Source organism: Benincasa hispida, chromosome 11 (genome assembly GCF_009727055.1).
Source record: "Benincasa hispida cultivar B227 chromosome 11, ASM972705v1, whole genome shotgun sequence".
Taxonomy (NCBI): Eukaryota; Viridiplantae; Streptophyta; class Magnoliopsida; order Cucurbitales; family Cucurbitaceae; genus Benincasa; species Benincasa hispida.
Window position 1 is genome coordinate 40,605,665 of NC_052359.1, and position 16,101 is coordinate 40,621,765.

General features: G+C 33.6%; 2 protein-coding genes and 2 long non-coding RNA genes across 7 annotated transcripts; 3 read left to right on the top strand and 1 right to left on the bottom strand.

Annotated features, from left to right (window-relative positions):
• Nucleotides 1-522: 522 nt before the first annotated feature.
• LOC120090041 (zinc finger CCCH domain-containing protein 30-like) lies at nucleotides 523-4,585 on the top strand. Its single transcript, XM_039047529.1, has 2 exons — nucleotides 523-816; nucleotides 1,796-4,585. The coding sequence occupies exon 2, from the start codon at nucleotides 1,806-1,808 to the stop codon at nucleotides 3,978-3,980; it is 2,175 nt and encodes a 724-aa protein (XP_038903457.1). The 5' UTR covers nucleotides 523-816; nucleotides 1,796-1,805; the 3' UTR covers nucleotides 3,981-4,585.
• Nucleotides 4,586-9,184: 4,599 nt separating this feature from the next.
• On the bottom strand, nucleotides 9,185-15,171 carry LOC120091890 (protein DETOXIFICATION 43-like). Of its 2 annotated transcripts, XM_039050050.1 has the most exons (13): nucleotides 15,095-15,171; nucleotides 14,831-14,952; nucleotides 14,317-14,727; nucleotides 13,823-14,010; nucleotides 13,548-13,683; nucleotides 13,354-13,450; nucleotides 13,162-13,262; nucleotides 12,844-13,007; nucleotides 12,239-12,310; nucleotides 11,978-12,094; nucleotides 10,452-10,547; nucleotides 10,151-10,272; nucleotides 9,185-9,313 (listed from the first exon to the last, which is right to left on the bottom strand). In XM_039050050.1, exons 1-13 carry the CDS (start codon nucleotides 15,169-15,171, stop codon nucleotides 9,259-9,261), a joined length of 1,758 nt encoding a protein of 585 aa, XP_038905978.1. In that variant the 3' UTR covers nucleotides 9,185-9,258. The 2 variants fall into 2 exon arrangements, with proteins under 2 accessions (XP_038905978.1, XP_038905977.1); XM_039050049.1 differs by lacking the exon at nucleotides 15,095-15,171 and having other exon boundaries at nucleotides 9,191-9,313; nucleotides 14,831-15,091.
• On the top strand, nucleotides 11,953-13,304 carry LOC120091892. 3 transcript variants are annotated; one of them, XR_005485857.1, is made up of 3 exons: nucleotides 11,953-12,113; nucleotides 12,858-12,973; nucleotides 13,110-13,304. It is a non-coding gene; the product is annotated as an uncharacterized LOC120091892 (long non-coding RNA). The 3 variants fall into 3 exon arrangements; XR_005485859.1 differs by having other exon boundaries at nucleotides 12,828-12,973; nucleotides 13,110-13,251; XR_005485858.1 differs by having other exon boundaries at nucleotides 11,992-12,113; nucleotides 12,813-12,973; nucleotides 13,110-13,251.
• On the top strand, nucleotides 14,017-15,731 carry LOC120091891. The gene is made up of 3 exons (XR_005485856.1): nucleotides 14,017-14,258; nucleotides 14,396-14,531; nucleotides 14,614-15,731. It is a non-coding gene; the product is annotated as an uncharacterized LOC120091891 (long non-coding RNA).
• Nucleotides 15,732-16,101: the final 370 nt, after the last annotated feature.

Genomic DNA, 16,101 nt, shown 5'->3' on the forward strand with positions numbered 1-16,101 from the left:
AAAATGAAAAAGGAGAAAAAAAATCTAATTAGGGTAAATATTAGGGTAGAATATTGAATAGGGAAGACACAAGGACTTCATTGCAATGGATCCGTAGTGAGGTTTATTTATTTATTATTATTTTAAATGTTGTCCGAAAGAGACTTTTCCCTTTTTCTTTTCTTTTATTACAAAACTGAAAATTCGGAGCCTGTGTTCTCTGCGACTTTTCACCTCCTCGATTTGACCCCCCATTTAACTAAAATTGACCAAATGACCACACTCCATTGGCGGACTCCAAACCCTCAATTCCATTCCACTTAATTACCCTCCTTCAACTCCGCTCCACTGTCCACCTTCTCAGCCAGTCAACAGCTTGTCCTTCACTACCACTAAGCCCCACCCTACTTCCACTGGCCCAACCGGTCATCCCGCTCTCAAAAAGTTTCTACTTCATTTGCGTTTCATTTCGTGTGAATTTCAATGTCATTTCACTTCATTTCCTTACAACTCTCAACATTAAATTTAAATTCCCCCAAATTTTCTCCAATTCGCATTTCATTTCAATTTCAGACGTTACTTTCTTCTTCTTCTTCTTCTTCGTCTGCACCATTTCTCTCTCTGAAAAATCTCTTCTTCTTCTTCTTCTCTGTTTCCTCCACCGGCGCTGGAGATGAACGCCGTTACCTTCCTCTCTCCGATCTTCTTCTTTTCCTTAAGTGAAGTGGTTCTTTCTTCCTCCGGTTTCTCCTCCGATCGATGAGTGTAACTGTCGAACCACGCTTTCTTCTCTCTCTCAGATCTCTCGCTGCTATTCTTCTGCTGCTATAGATAACTGTGAGTTTTTGTTTTAGTAGTTCGGATTCAGCATGAAGCTGAATATTTTTTCTATTAATTTGCTTTTATCTTTTCAATATGTATATATTTTTTAAATATTTGGTTTGTATGGGGGTGAGGGGGTTTCAATCGGAGTTTAGTATGTGTTAAGTTTTTGAGATGTTTTATTATTGTTGTGGTGTATAACTATTGTTTGCATATGATCTTGATATGAGGGTGATCTGCTTTTATCAGTTTCGTTGTACTTTTTGAGCGATGTGCCTTGTTAATTTTGGGTTTTCTTCTGGCTTTTGATTCTAATGTTCCTTTTCTGTGTATCTTTTGTTTGGATGAGTTTTTTTTAATAAATGTGTACTGTTAGTTTAGTTGTTGTAGTGGTTGATCCTCTAGTAGTAGATGGGAAGTTGGGAGATGTTTTTATGGCGATTTTTCGCATATAAAATGTATTAATATCGTAGAGGAAAAAGATTGATGCTATTAGGTTGAAACTCTGAACTTCAGATCGAAAGCTTCGTTTTAAAAATATCGTCTTTTTTCATTCCGGTGATAGTGGCTTGGCATATAGTACTAAAATATAGAATCTTATGTCAAATACAGCTTGCTCTGAGTGTGGTCCCTTGTGGTTTACCTATTTTATGGGTCTGAATATGAACTTCGGTGACTTTTCTTATTCTTTAAAAGCTACTGTGGGTTACCAGAATTCAACTTTTGGTCGATTCTTATCTTGTGTTCTGTTAATCCTTGCACAACTGAAGAGTACTTTGGGTGGTGTGAGGTTCTGTTATGATTTATTGCTTTTGATGTAAGAGTTGCAATTCTTATCACTGCTTATCCCATGTTAATTTATTGTAAAAGCTTGTTATATGTTTATTCTGGTAAGATTTTGAACATATCTTGATCATATTTGTATTTGTTGACATTATGATTTCATTGATGTTATATAAGGCATAAATGCACAGTTATTTTTCTTGGATTTCAGATTTTTGAGTATGTGTGGTGGTCCAGAACAATCCAATTCTGCATCGACTACATCGCCCAACTCATCTAACCCCAAAGACATGAATCATTTGACTGTTGATTGTGAGGATTCTTTTTATAGTTTACTGGAGCTTGCTTCTGACAACGATGTGGAAGGCTTCAAACGTATGATGGAGTCTGATTTGTTTTCTCTTAACAAGTCTGGTCTCTGGTATGTTCGTCAAAAAGGCTCAAAACAAGTTGTTCATGAGCACAGGACACCCCTGATGGTTGCTGCCACATATGGTTGTGTTGATGTTCTGAAGCTGATACTATCATATCCTGAGGTTGATGTTAATCTCTCTGCTGGCACAGACAAGAGCACTGCTCTCCACTGTGCTACTTCGAGTGGATCTGTGAATGCTGTTGATATTGTTGATTTGCTTTTATCTGCTGGTGCTGACCCAAGCTGCAAGGATGTTAATGGTGACCGCCCTGTGGATGTCATTTTTGTTCATCCAAAGTTGCAGAAGCAGAGTACAAGGTTCAAGCTCGAGGAAGTTCTTAATAATCATTCAAATGGATCCATGGATGTGTCCTGTTTACATTTGTCAATCAAAACTCCCAATTCAGATTCTCCACCGCTATCTTCATCACTGGAGGATGAATTCCCATCTCCACCCAAGTCTATATCTTCTCCCAAATTTGCTGATGGGTTTGGAAACTCTACAAAGGAGAAGAAAGAATATCCAATTGATCCGTCACTTCCTGACATCAAGAACAGCATATATGCAACTGATGAGTTTCGCATGTTCTCTTTCAAGGTTAGACCTTGTTCTCGGGCATATTCTCATGATTGGACCGAGTGTCCTTTTGTCCACCCAGGGGAGAATGCTCGCAGAAGAGACCCAAGGAAGTTTCACTACAGCTGTGTTCCTTGCCCAGACTTCAGAAAGGGGGCTTGTAGGCGTGGGGATATGTGTGAATATGCACATGGAGTGTTTGAGTGTTGGCTACATCCAGCACAGTATCGAACACGTCTTTGCAAGGATGGCACCAGTTGCAATAGGCGGGTCTGCTTCTTTGCTCACACCAATGAAGAACTAAGGCCATTGTATGTGTCCACTGGATCTGCTGTCCCTTCCCCACGATCAATTGGGTCTGCACCAACTGTAATGGATATGGCTACTGCATTGGGTCTTCTGCCTGGTTCCCCCTCATCAGTGGCTGCTTTATCTCCATCACCATTTACTCAATCCATGTCTCCCTCTTCTAATGGGGTTTCTCACTCTTCTGTGAACTGGCAGCAGCCAAATGTGCCGACTCTTCATCTACCAGGAAGTAACCTTCAATCCAGCCGGTTGCGATCATCTCTGAATGCCAGGGATATGCCTCTGGAGGATTTGAATGGCTTGCCAGACTATGACAACCAGCCACGGATTTTGAACGATTTGAACTGTTTCTCTCAGCCTCGTCCGAGTGCTGTGTCTGTTAGCCGATCGGGCTGGACCCAAACACTAACTCCTAACAACCTTGAAGAGCTTTTTTCTTCTGAGATTTCTTCGTCTCCCAGATTTTCTGATCCAGCTGCCAATGTCTTTTCCCCTACTCGGAAATCAAATATGCTAAACCAATTCCAGCAGCAGCAGCAGAACATGTTGTCACCTATCAATACAAACATTATGTCCCCTAAGAATGTTGATCATCATTTGTTGCAGGCCTCTTTTGGAGTTTCATCCCCGGGAAGGATGTCGCCGAGAAGCACTGAGCCACTGTCCCCAATGGGATCTAGGTTCTCTGCCTTTGTACAGCGTGAGAAGCAACATCTTCGCACTCTCAGTTCAAGGGAGCTCGGATCTAATGTCCCAAACTCATTAATCGGATCTCCTGTCAGTTCTTTGCCTAAATGGGGGTCCCCCAATGGAAAGGTAGATTGGTCGGTTGGTAAGAATGAACTGGGTCAACTGAGAAGGTCATCTTCTTTTGAAATGGGAAATAATGGGGAGGAGCCTGACTTATCATGGGTTCAATCCTTGGTGAAGGAATCCCCACCTGAGATGCTAAAAGAGAAGCTGGCAGTGCCCGGGATGGGTGCTGCGGCATCCGGTGAGGGTCTAACTACTACTAAATCACAATTAGAATCCACTGATCATTCTGTGATAGGAGCTTGGCTTGAGCAGATGCAGCTTGATCAGCTTGTAGTGTAGTACAACAATAACAACAAAAAAAGAAGGCATTTTCATTTTACTCGTCTGAGATAGGTATTTTACCCTAAAATTCTTTCTGGGTAAAGGTGAAGGCAGGGTATGAACAGAGGTGAATATGATGATGTGGAGGAAGAATAGGAAGGAGGTTGGTTGGAAGAAGGGTCAGATTGATTACTCTACTCCTTAAGATCAATTCAATTACTTACCATTCATTATTTTACATCAGTCAAGTCCGTCATTCTCTGGGCCAAAGGAAACTTGTCCAGGTTCCATTATATTTCTCTCCCCCTTTTTTCTGCAATTTCATTTCCAACAAAGGCTTCTTGATTTAAAGCTGTAGAAACCAAGAGCTTTTCTTTTCTTTTTTTCTTTTTTTCCTTTCTATTTTTAATTTTTCCATCCATATATAAAACAAAAAGAAGAGGTTAATTATCTTTCAGGAGGAGGATGATGATGTGTACTGCCTAAAGATTGTCCAATTTGTTGAGTTTCCTCTACGTTGATGTAAAACTTTTATTCTGAAGTTTTTTTTTTTTTTTTTTATTATTATTATTATAATTATAACTATTGTATTATTTATTAATTATATTATTATATTAAAAAAATCTGTGTATTGGAAATGTTGATGGTGTGGTGTGTGTTGATGTGAGATTTTGTTTCTTAGGAGAAAGGAAAAGGATGGAGGATCTGTTAAAGTGGCATTCTCCCAAATAGGATGTTGATTGCTTTGATTGAAACTTCAAATTTGGAGTTTCATATTTAAATAATGTGAAGATGGATAGTGATTGAATATATTTATTATTATTATTATTATTATTATTATTATTATTATTATTGTGGAATGGATATAGATAGAGATGTTGAATTGTTCATAAGGGTGTGGGTGTAATTGTCCAACTACTTGTGTGTCCCATGGTTGAAGTGGGTAGGCAAGACTTTTTAAGTGGGTTGCTTTGCTTTGCTTGGCTGCCTTTTTACTTTTGGGATGACATTTTGATTGACTTTTGTAGGACCCACAAAAAAATTTCTATTAAATGATTTATTGATATATTCATTTATTTGGTGGACTTTATATAATTCCTTTTATGTATCGAACATAATTTTTAAATTAAGATTATGCTGTTCATTTTGACATTTATTTCTTGGCCTGATTTTCAACTTTTGGATTTTTATTTTACCTTTTATAATGCTTATATTAGTTTTTTTTAAAGATTATTATGTTGGTCTACTATGTTTGATTTTCCAATTTTTATTTCATTTTATGATTTCTCGCTTGAATGTATTCTTTCCCGTATGTTATTTACTGTGATTCCCTTTTTTAATTCATTAGGTCATGGTTATATCAATCGTTTAGTTCTATTTTATAACAATTTTGTATTTTTAAATGAACACTTTTGGAGCTTGGCCTTGTATTTGGTAGAAAATGGAAAATAAAATAAAGAAATTCGTGAGTGGAAATAGTGATTATGAGTTTCATTTGCAAAAATTAAAAACCAACACCTAAAGGCCATTGATAATGAATTAACTTCACTTAATTTACTTGGCAAGGGTTTCACACTTTTCTTTGAGACATTTAAAAACTACTTACCATTTTTAGTTTTCGAAACATGGTGGCTTAGTCTGGTGATGCTTGCTAAGCAATTCGGTTAGTTCGATATACCCACACCCTCGTCAATAAGGATCCTTGGGTTTTCAAGGATAGAGAATGGTAAACATTATTTTGTCTAGCCATCTCTTATTAATAAAAACGTTTTAGTTTCCTTTCTAGGAGCAGAGACGGATAAATGATTGAAGAGTGCATACAATTTTCTTAGGGATGAGGCATATTTCATTCTTGCCATTAGGGGTGTACATAGTTCAGGTTGGGCCGGGTTGGAAGATTTTTGTGGACCAACCCAAAAATTCGAGTTAGTTAATAATGAACCCTATTAGTTCTTTTTTGAAGGGTCAATCCAACCCAATCCAACTCAAAATTTCCGGGTTGGGTCATCGGTTTTTTTTTTTTTTTTTAATTTTTAATTTGACTTTTTTTAACTTATATATATATATTCGGGTCGAGTCGGGTTGACCCGACCCTGAAATGGGTAATCGAGACCCAACCGGAATTTAATATTTTTTAACATTTTTAATCCAACCCGAATTTGGGTTGGGTAATCCGGGTTGGTTGGGTTACCGGGTTTTTTGAACACCCCTACTTGCCATTCCTAGCAACAGACAAACTGGTGGATGAAGAAACTTATTGGGCTCTAAGAAATGCTTGCTAGTACACCAATGGAAATGTTGATCACTTCTTATATGACGAGAGAGTGGTGGTGTTCGATAACCCTCTACGAGGGGATACCGCATCCTTCTAATTACTAAAAAAATATTCTAGCTGGTTGCAAGTATTTGGAGGGTCGGTCTTCTGGAAAATTGTATAAAATGACCTAAAAAGTAAAAACTGATTTCTTTCTAAAATGTTATTGACCCTTTCGACATGTGAAATACCATTTTTCCTCCAATATTAAATGTTCTCTTCACTTATATTACTTACATCTTTTTTGTTCTTTCCATCTAACAACGGTAAAACGAAAATTCAAAATCATTCAAAACTAAAGATGTTTTAATAGTTATAAACATGGTAGGAAAGAATGCAAAAAATCGTATAAAAACGAGTGATCATTTAGTTAAAACGAAGCCGTATCGACAAAGATATGATAAGATACAACTCTATTTTTGCTAAATGACCATTCATTTTCATACGTTTTTTTGTTGTGTTCTTTCCAACCATGCATGTAAACTGAATAGAAGCTTAAATGATCTTTGATTTTATTATTTCAAAAGTAAACTTTATTTAAGTTTAAATGTTATAGTGTCATTTATATTTATTATTATTTAGCATTTTGCTCAATTTACAAGCATAATCAGAAAGAACACGGAAAAACGTATAAAAACGAGTGGTCATTTAACTAAAACAAAGTTGTATTGATAAAAATATGACAAAAACAAAATTATTGTGCATACAAAAGAGGTGGACAATCGCTGATGTCATGGTGGGTGATCACTTACATCATGGAGTGCAATTGCTTTACAATTTTATTCTTTTTATATTTTCTTCAATACAACTCCGTTTTAGTTAAATGACCACTCATTTTCATACATTGTTTTGTGTGTTTTTTTATTATGCTTATAAATTGAGCAAAATGTTAAAAAATAATGAATATAAATGACATTATAACATTTAAACTTAGATAAGATTTACTTTTGGAGTAATAAAGTCAAATATCATTAAGTTTTTATTCAATTTACATGCATGGTTGAAAATAACACGAAAAAACATATGAAATCAAGTGGTCATTTAGCAAAAATGGAGTTATATCTACGAAGATATAATAAAAAACATAATTGCAAAAAGAAAATTGAGCAATCGCGTACACTGATGTCAGTGATTGTATATGTTGATGTGAGCGATCGCGTGATATCAACAATCACACACTTTTTCTGCGCCAACAATAATTTTGTCTTTGTGATATTTTTGTCGATACAACTCCGTTTAAAGACTACTCGTTTTCATACAATTTTTCCCATTCTTTCCAACCATGCTTATAAAATAAGAAAAATGTTAAAGCATTTGTAGTTTTAAATGACTTTAAATTTTTGCTTGTGTTGTTACGGGAAGAGCAAAGAGACGTAGGTAATACAAGTGAAGAGATCATTTAATATTGAAGATAAAAATTGTATTTTACATGCCAAAAAGGTCAATAACAAACAAGATTTTAAAAAGAGGTTAGCCATAGAAAAGATTTTGCTTTTTGGATCATTTTGTACAAGGTCTTCTATTCCCATTTTTGAGCTCATGGCTATTGGAAGTCGTTGAAGTCATGTTCGCCATATCATCATGTGACCCATTATAGTTGAGTTGGATTGCTTGGAGGCTGTTCGCCTATTAAATTATGAAGGTGAGACTCTTTCCGAGGTTTAAACTATGTTGTTGGAGATTCATTCTTTTGCTTTTGGGGTGGGCGTTCTCTCTCTCGAATATTAGTCGGATGCAAAATGGTGTTGTGGATGGATTAGACAATGTCTTTCACCTAGAAGCATAATTTCTCTAGGTAGCTTTTGAGGCTTGTTTTTATAGGCATGACAAATCATAATTGATTGAATTTGTATTCTTGTTCTCTCCTATAAAAATTATTATTGTTCATTTGGGGAGGACCGATAATATCAAAATCTACAAGTTATTTCTCACTTTTGATATATATATATATGGAGATTAACGTTAATTTATCAAAATGTTATAGAACCATTGAATAATTAATATATACAGAAATATAATTCGCCAGGTTAGAAGTTTCAATTCTCATTTCATTGTTATTCAACCTGAAAAAATAATTTTATTTAGAATATTCATACACTAATTTTGATTCTTTTATTTTATTCTTTTGAAACAAGGTAACATTTGATTTGAAATGCAGAATTAATATGTATGCATATTCACATATACTATATTTATTTTTATAATTGATGGTTTGAATAAAGTGAAAAAGAATAATATGTTGTACAAAGAAAAAGTGAAATAATAATAATATGTTGTACAAAGAAAAAGTGAAAAAATAATAATATGTTGAATTTATTCATACAATGATGAAAAAAATTTGTTTTTAAAAGATTCTCAATATATAATAATGATTAAAATAAAGCTTTTATAAATTTAGTAGGTTCACAATACAATAGCTCTGTGCCTATGTGGCAGGCTTTTATTGGATGGGCTTCAAATCAGGCCACCAATTATTTTCAGTTAATAATTCAAAAGTTCGATAAAAGTTTATTTATTAATTTAATTAACTTTTTAAATAATTGATTTTATCAATAGTTAGTCACATGGAGATGTCCTTTAAAATTTTAAATATTCAATAATAAATACCAATTACCATTTTTCTCTTAATTATTTTGTGAAAAATTATTGATGATTATGTAGTCTTTTTTGGTAAGTAAACATAAAAATGTGGTATCATGTAAAATTTGTTAGATTTATAAACAAAAACTTTCATTGATGTATTTATCGATTACGAAATAACTTAATACAATGTTACATAGACAATGAAATTTATTTCTACAACATAGGTAAGAATAAAAAGCTTTTCCACAACTTTGAACTAGTATAGGGAGGAATACAATAATAATAATAATAATAACAATAATAACAATAATGACATTAAAGAAATGAAAAACCATAAGATTAATATTGTTCTTATAAGACTTTACTAATTGAACTTTCTCTTGTGATGCAACAATATAATTAGGGCAACAATGGTTCTCTTAGGTAACGCCAAGGTCCTGTTCCACTTCCCATCCTATGGATTATAAAATTAAAAATATTTAGAATTTTATTTCAATTTTAAAAATAGAAATAACTCGTTTAATATTTTTTTTTTGAAATTTGACTAGAGATGTATAAAGATGGTTGCTAACAAGTCAATACGAGCATAGCTCAACTGACAAACTTAATCTATTGACCTCAAGGTCAAATGTTCGATTTTCCACCCTACATATATATAACTTGATCATGATTTAAATTTTACATTATTGTAAACATTAAAATCACTCCTCACACACTCATAATTCTAAAAAACCCAACTTTAACTCCATTCACCCATTAAAAAATAATAATAATAATAACATCATTTTAGAATATCTAAATATTTAGGAAACAATCATTTTAATTTTTTACTTAGAATTTACTTTTCCTGATGTTTGTCTCGAACTTATTTGATTTGGAATTGTGCTTATATTAATATGCTAATCTACATACTGAAGTTATGTCTTAATTTGTTAAAATTAAAATAAAAGTAAGAACCATTAAACTTTTTTTTTTTGAAAGTTTAGTACATAAATAGGCATTTTAAAAGATCAAAACCAAAACAAATTAAACTTAAAAGTTTAGGACTAAAAAACTAATAATTTTAAAAATAAAACATAAAGGAGTCGATTATCATTAAGCAAGTTCATAATTTTGTAGTAAAACAAAAATAGTAATAAAATATATTCTTGTTTCAAGTCGTTAAAAAGCAAGATCACATATTTGGTCAATTTTTTCTTCTAAAAAATCGAAAATTGTTGAAGAAAATCCTAATTTTGAATTGAATGAGAACATGAAGGGAAAAGATGAAAATAATAATAATAAGAAGTACCTCAAGAAACCCACAAGAGTGCGAAGGGCCATGTAGATGGCCAAAGCTGTCCAAATTCCAAGGAAGCCATAGCTTTTGGATAGAAGGAATAGAGAGATGATGGTAGCAATGGAGACCAAAGTCTACAAAAATTCACACAAAAATTAATTATTTAGTGAGAGAGAAATTAAGATTGTATGATTGTTGAAAACCGTACTTTTGAAAAAATCACCGATAATATGAAGAATTTAATAAATTTTTTTAGTAAAAATAATTCCAAATGAACGATTTAGAAGAAACCGTAAAAGAAGAGATGAGCTACCAAAGAATAGGCAGAATAAGCAAAATCAGAGGCTCCAAAGTTGACTCCATCAAAAACAAATGCTAAAGAGTTCATTGGTTGTGTGGCTGCCACAAACTAAAATATTGAAAGGAAAAAAGGGTTAGATATTTGAGAGACAAACTTGATAAAAGGGATAAAAAAATTCAAATAAATTTAAAATAAATTATCTTCTATTTATTTATAATGTACTTTTATCTTTATAAATATATATTTTTTAATATAAACAAACCACATATCATTTTTAAAAAGATATTGACGTGACAAATAATAATGTGAAGAGGTATGTATTTGTCTTCTGTTTTCCTTATTATTATTTTTATTTTGATACATGTGATTCATCTTAATATTACATTGATAACTTATATCTAAAAAGTTTGTTCTAACTTAATAATACAAAATTGTTTGTGTATAAACCATATATATACTTTTTTTTTTCTTTTGGGAAAACGCATGTATGCATATTTTGCTCACTTAACAAAGAAACTTCTTCCTAGTTATAATTTGGTTAAATTTTTGGTTGGTAAGTTTTGAGTCTAGTTTTTCATTTTGGTTCTTAGTTTTAAAAAGTTATACTTTTAAATCTTAAATTTTGAGTTTGATTTCAATTTAGTCCATATGTTTCAAAATTTTATAATTTTACCATTGAAGTTTAAATCTTGTTTCAATTTAATCGGTAATATTTATATTTTATCTTTGATTTTCACTAAATATTCACGTTCAATCTTTAGTGTTCGTGTCTATTAAATAATTTAAAATAAGGATTGTTTTCAAATATAGGAAAATTAGCCAACTTGTTTATAAATATAGCAAAATGTCGCTGTTTATCATCATCTATCACCGATAGACAATGATATTTTGCTATATTTGAAAATATTTCCATCAGTTTTACCATTTAAAACAATTACCCTTGGGTTGTTTTCAGATATACGAAAATGAATAAAAATATTTATAAATGTAGCAAATACCAATTTTCAGAATCTTTTGAACTTTCCACTGTTTATCTACGATAGACTGCAATAGATTACGATAGACTATTATCTGATAGAAGATGTGGATAGTAGTCTATCACAGACTATTGCAGATAAATGGTGATGTTTTGCTATTATTGTAAATATTTTCAATAGTTTTATTATTTAAAATAATTTTCCTTAAAATAATCCTAAAGTGATTTTTTTAAAAAGTTAATTTTAATAGTGATGAAAAAAATTAGTGAACTTAATTAATTAATAAATAAAATTTTTTAAAACTAATTTCGTGACAATAACATCGAACACTGTAAGTGAGTATTTAATGAAAAATAAAAGTTAAAAGTATAAGCTATAAAATCTAGAAACTAAATTGAAACAAAATTGAAATGGTATAAAATTGTAAAATTTTAAAATTTGAAGACTAAATTAAAATCAAACAACAAAAAGTGTAATATAAAAAAAATTATATCACCACCAAACAATCGAAATTGGATCTAATTGATAATAAATCCAGTTTCAAAGCGTAGGTATAAATACCGGCACTCCGAGGTGGATGAGGGTCTGCACATTTAAATCTCCGGAGAAGATTCCAGCTCCGAAGAACATAATCGCTGCAACAATCACGGCAAGTCCAACGCCCAGAACGAAACTCATCTGCATTAGCAACGCCCAAGTAATGCCTTAACTCACAATTAATGTTTGATATTCTTCTTTTCTTCCCATTTAGATTTTATCTTCTTTGGGGAATTTCGTCGAACATGTTATGTGCAACGCATAAGACACTAGGAATTCCATTACCTGTAGCACCCTTGTGGCTGTAGCCGTTGTCTTCTCGTAATCTTTCTCCGCAAATGCACAGGCTAGGATCGCCTGAAGGAAAAATTCGGCACCCATAAAGTAGAAGTTTTGAGGGCGAGTCATTAAAACTACCTTGGAATCCAAAAACTTAAGCGTTTACATAGAAGTAACCATTCTTAAATCACTGATTAACCGAAAGCTTAAGTCGATGCGAAGACAAATTTAATATTATATCATCTAATAACTATTAGTTTTTATTGGAAAGAAATGATGTTACAAGAGATTGATTATAGGAAGTTTCATCTCAGAATCAATTGACTAGAGAGGAGTTACTTATGTATCTTTTAAAGATTGTGAGGTCTACATGTCTTTCCAATGTGGAATCCTCAACATATTCTCTTAAGATGGTGTTTCTTTGAGTTCACCCTTCTTGGGTCATGTTGAGGAGCATGTTGTGGATCCCACATTGGAAAAACTTGATACATGACCTATTCCTTCAATTGCTTGTAACCCCACGTTTATCTAATAATACTATGCTAAATTATTATTGTACTAAAAAAACTTAAGTTGATAGGTTAGATGACTATAGGGTTTCATTTAACTACCTGTCCGGCAACAGCGAGGCCATCAGCGAGGAGGGATGATGTCATCCAGACTTGCAAGCAAGTTTGGAAGGCAGCCATTGGTGTCGGACCTAGACGAGCAGCCATGGATGCAGCAAGTGTCACACAAAAGGTCACAGCTATAACTCTTGCCAGCAGCAGACTACCTGCATTGGGAAAAGCTCTACCATGTTGAAACCAATTTGAATCTGAAAATTTCTGATGGAAATCATCAAGTAACTCTTGAATTTGTATGCTATTGTTTTCAGGTGCAAATCTCTGTAGTTGGAGAAGAGGAACATATAGAGAAATGAGTATTACCATTTTTTAGAAACCGACCAAACTGCAAATCTCTAAGGCTAGGGGGTAAGAGATTAACTTTTTGCATCAATCTCCAAGCAAGGACCAACACAATTAGGTACCTGAGGTAATAAAAATAGCAAGTTATGAATGAAAGTATTGGATTATACGGGATTATAATAGCTCAAATATGTGAGCAATGTTGTTACTTACTGAGAGAGAACATGTGCAATGGCTGCACCCTTCACTCCCAAATGGCATACAAATATCAATATTGGATCCAAGATGATATTTGTTGTGTACCCCAAAACTATTTAAAGACCAAAGAAGAAGAATTAGAGAAAGAGGCAAATTGCTAGCAGTTTTTCAGTAAGAAGTCTGATAAAAATTAAAAAAATTAAAGCTACCAATGACATAGAGAGGAGTTCTTGTGTCCTTAAACCCTCTGAAGATTCCCTGCATGGCCAGAGAGAGGAGAACAGCAGGAGCACCAAGTGATCTTAACACCAAGTATTTCATTGCAGGAGCTAGCATTGGAGAGCCCTATTGATTCATTTGATCGACATCAGAAAAAATTTGCATAAGAACCATAAACTTTTTTTTTACAGTGTTCTTAATAATTTTCTGATGCTGAAGCAGAAGGGATATTATATTTGCAGTTTTTGTTGATGATGAAACTTACTTGCTTCACTCCCATTACATTTAATAGGTATTTAGCTCCAAATGCAAGAAATACAGCTTGCAAGAGGCCCAAAACTGTCCCAAAAATCAGTGCTGTGGATGCTGAAGCAATGTGCTTCTTCTCATTCTTATTAGGCTTGACTGTAGGGGTGCAGGCAGCAGGAGGCTGACCCTTATTTGTGCTCAAATCTGCCATTGAAAATCCTCAGAGTTTAGTTTGAATATGGAAATTAGATTAATCACGTGGTTTATTTTTCATACAAGTAGAGAGTTTTTTTTATTTTTATTTTTTTATTTTTACTGCCAACTTGAGCGTTTAGATATTAGCAATCTCTTTTGGAAGGTCAAAGGTTCAAGTCTCTACGCTTAGCCTGGTTTGAACTACAACAAGAAAATTCGCTATACCTTTTTCAACATTTCAAGTGTTGCATTTTCTGGTATAGACCATCTCTACCCTTACCCTGGTTTGAACTACAGCAAGAAAATTTTTTATACCTTTTTCAACATTCTCAAGTGTTGCATTTTCTGGTATTGATTCTTTCATTCCATCTTGTTTTGGGGATTTCTTTTCTAGCTCCTCACACTTTGCTTCCGATGCATTATTTTCCAAGTCTTGAATGGTGCCATTTTGGGGTGCCGAGTTTCTTGGTTCGTTACTTGTTAGTGAAGCAGAACTACTATTTTCCAACATGTTTTCCTTCTTGATTGATGTAAGCTCTCTCTTTTGGCCATTCTCTGTCAAATGCTTCTCTATATCACATTTGACTGGTTTTATGGCTGTTTTTCCAATAGCGTCTTCCTCAGCAACAAATGATGTTGTTATGCTCACCAGTGGGAATATCGTAATCCTTGAAGCTTGATTGAATATTGCAACAGACACTCCAACAGCCGCCAGTTCAACCGCTCCTGCAGAAACCAATTTTAAAGTGATCTTTGTCCATGATATTACAAACGACTAAATTGGTTTGACATTGCAATGAAAAGATAGCAGTAAATGCAGAGTATGTACCAATATGGCCGACGAAAATGGTGTCGATAAGAGAAGCAATGGGATCAGCGGCAACAGCTAGAGCAGCTGGAAATGCAATTCCAAGGATCTCTTTTCCAAGTTCATCCCACTTGAAAACAAGTCTGGAAGAACATTTCTTTGGATTAATAACAAATAAAAGACTACAAAGAATATCCAAGAAGCGAAAGATCATGGCGAAAGTACAAACTCGCCATATCAACATAGGGAAAAGCAAGAGAAAAAATGGAGCAGAAAGTTATATACCTTGAATCTTTGAAGAAAACATTCATAGGCATCTTCCACTTGTTCTTTTTTGTCACTAAACCAACCTCATTTGCCATAATTCAGGTTTTTAACCTTTTCCTAAGTTCTTGGTCTTTTGATATAGCAATCAGCCTCTGTCTCTTTAAGTGTCACAGAGAAGCAAGTTTGGAATCTGCAGACTGAGTGATTATGAAGCAAAAATTCAGTTACAATTACAGAAAAACATGGAAAGTAAGTAAAGTAGTGCATAACAGGAACAGGAAAAAGAAATGAAGCCCTCTTCACCAAAAACATGCAAAACAGAAACAAAACTGCAGAAGAATTTATGAAATGCATGGAAGCTCTCCTGCTCACATGGTGATGATGAATACAACAACACAATGCTGCAGTTTTTTTTTTTCTCATCAACTTTGAGGAATCTGCATGCCATGGCGCCGAAGGACAAGCGCGTTCATTAAGGAGAATACTATGCAAATGAATGTAGATATTGAGACGAAAAGTTAATCTGTGTCATGCTCATGGCAAGTTATGTGCTTTTATATACTGATTTTCCTGTGTACTAGCATTGGGAAAAAAATGGTTGTCTTATTATTAGTTTCAAATTTACAATCAAAAGCTTTGGAATCTTGGGATAAAATCTGTCCTCCCCCGGTTCTCTGAGGCTCTGGTGACAACTTAAATTGTGCTTAACCAAAGGAATATTTATATACTTATTTTAGGACAACTGGGTTGAACAGTGAGAAAATTCCTCTGTTTTACTCATGTTGGGAAGATTGCTTTCATCTTCTCCACCCCAGATTTACTTCTTAGAATGCTGGATTATAATAAAACACATGGTTAATTGGATAATCTTTTGGTTTGGTTTGGTTTCTTTTTTTTTTTCTTTGTTTTTTTTTTTAATTCAGAAAAATTCTTAATGTTTTTAAATGAAAGGGATGCTTCACCTCTCAAGAGAGGTTGTTTGTGATGCAAGTAAAGAAAGTGAAATCTTGTTTGCAGATATTTGA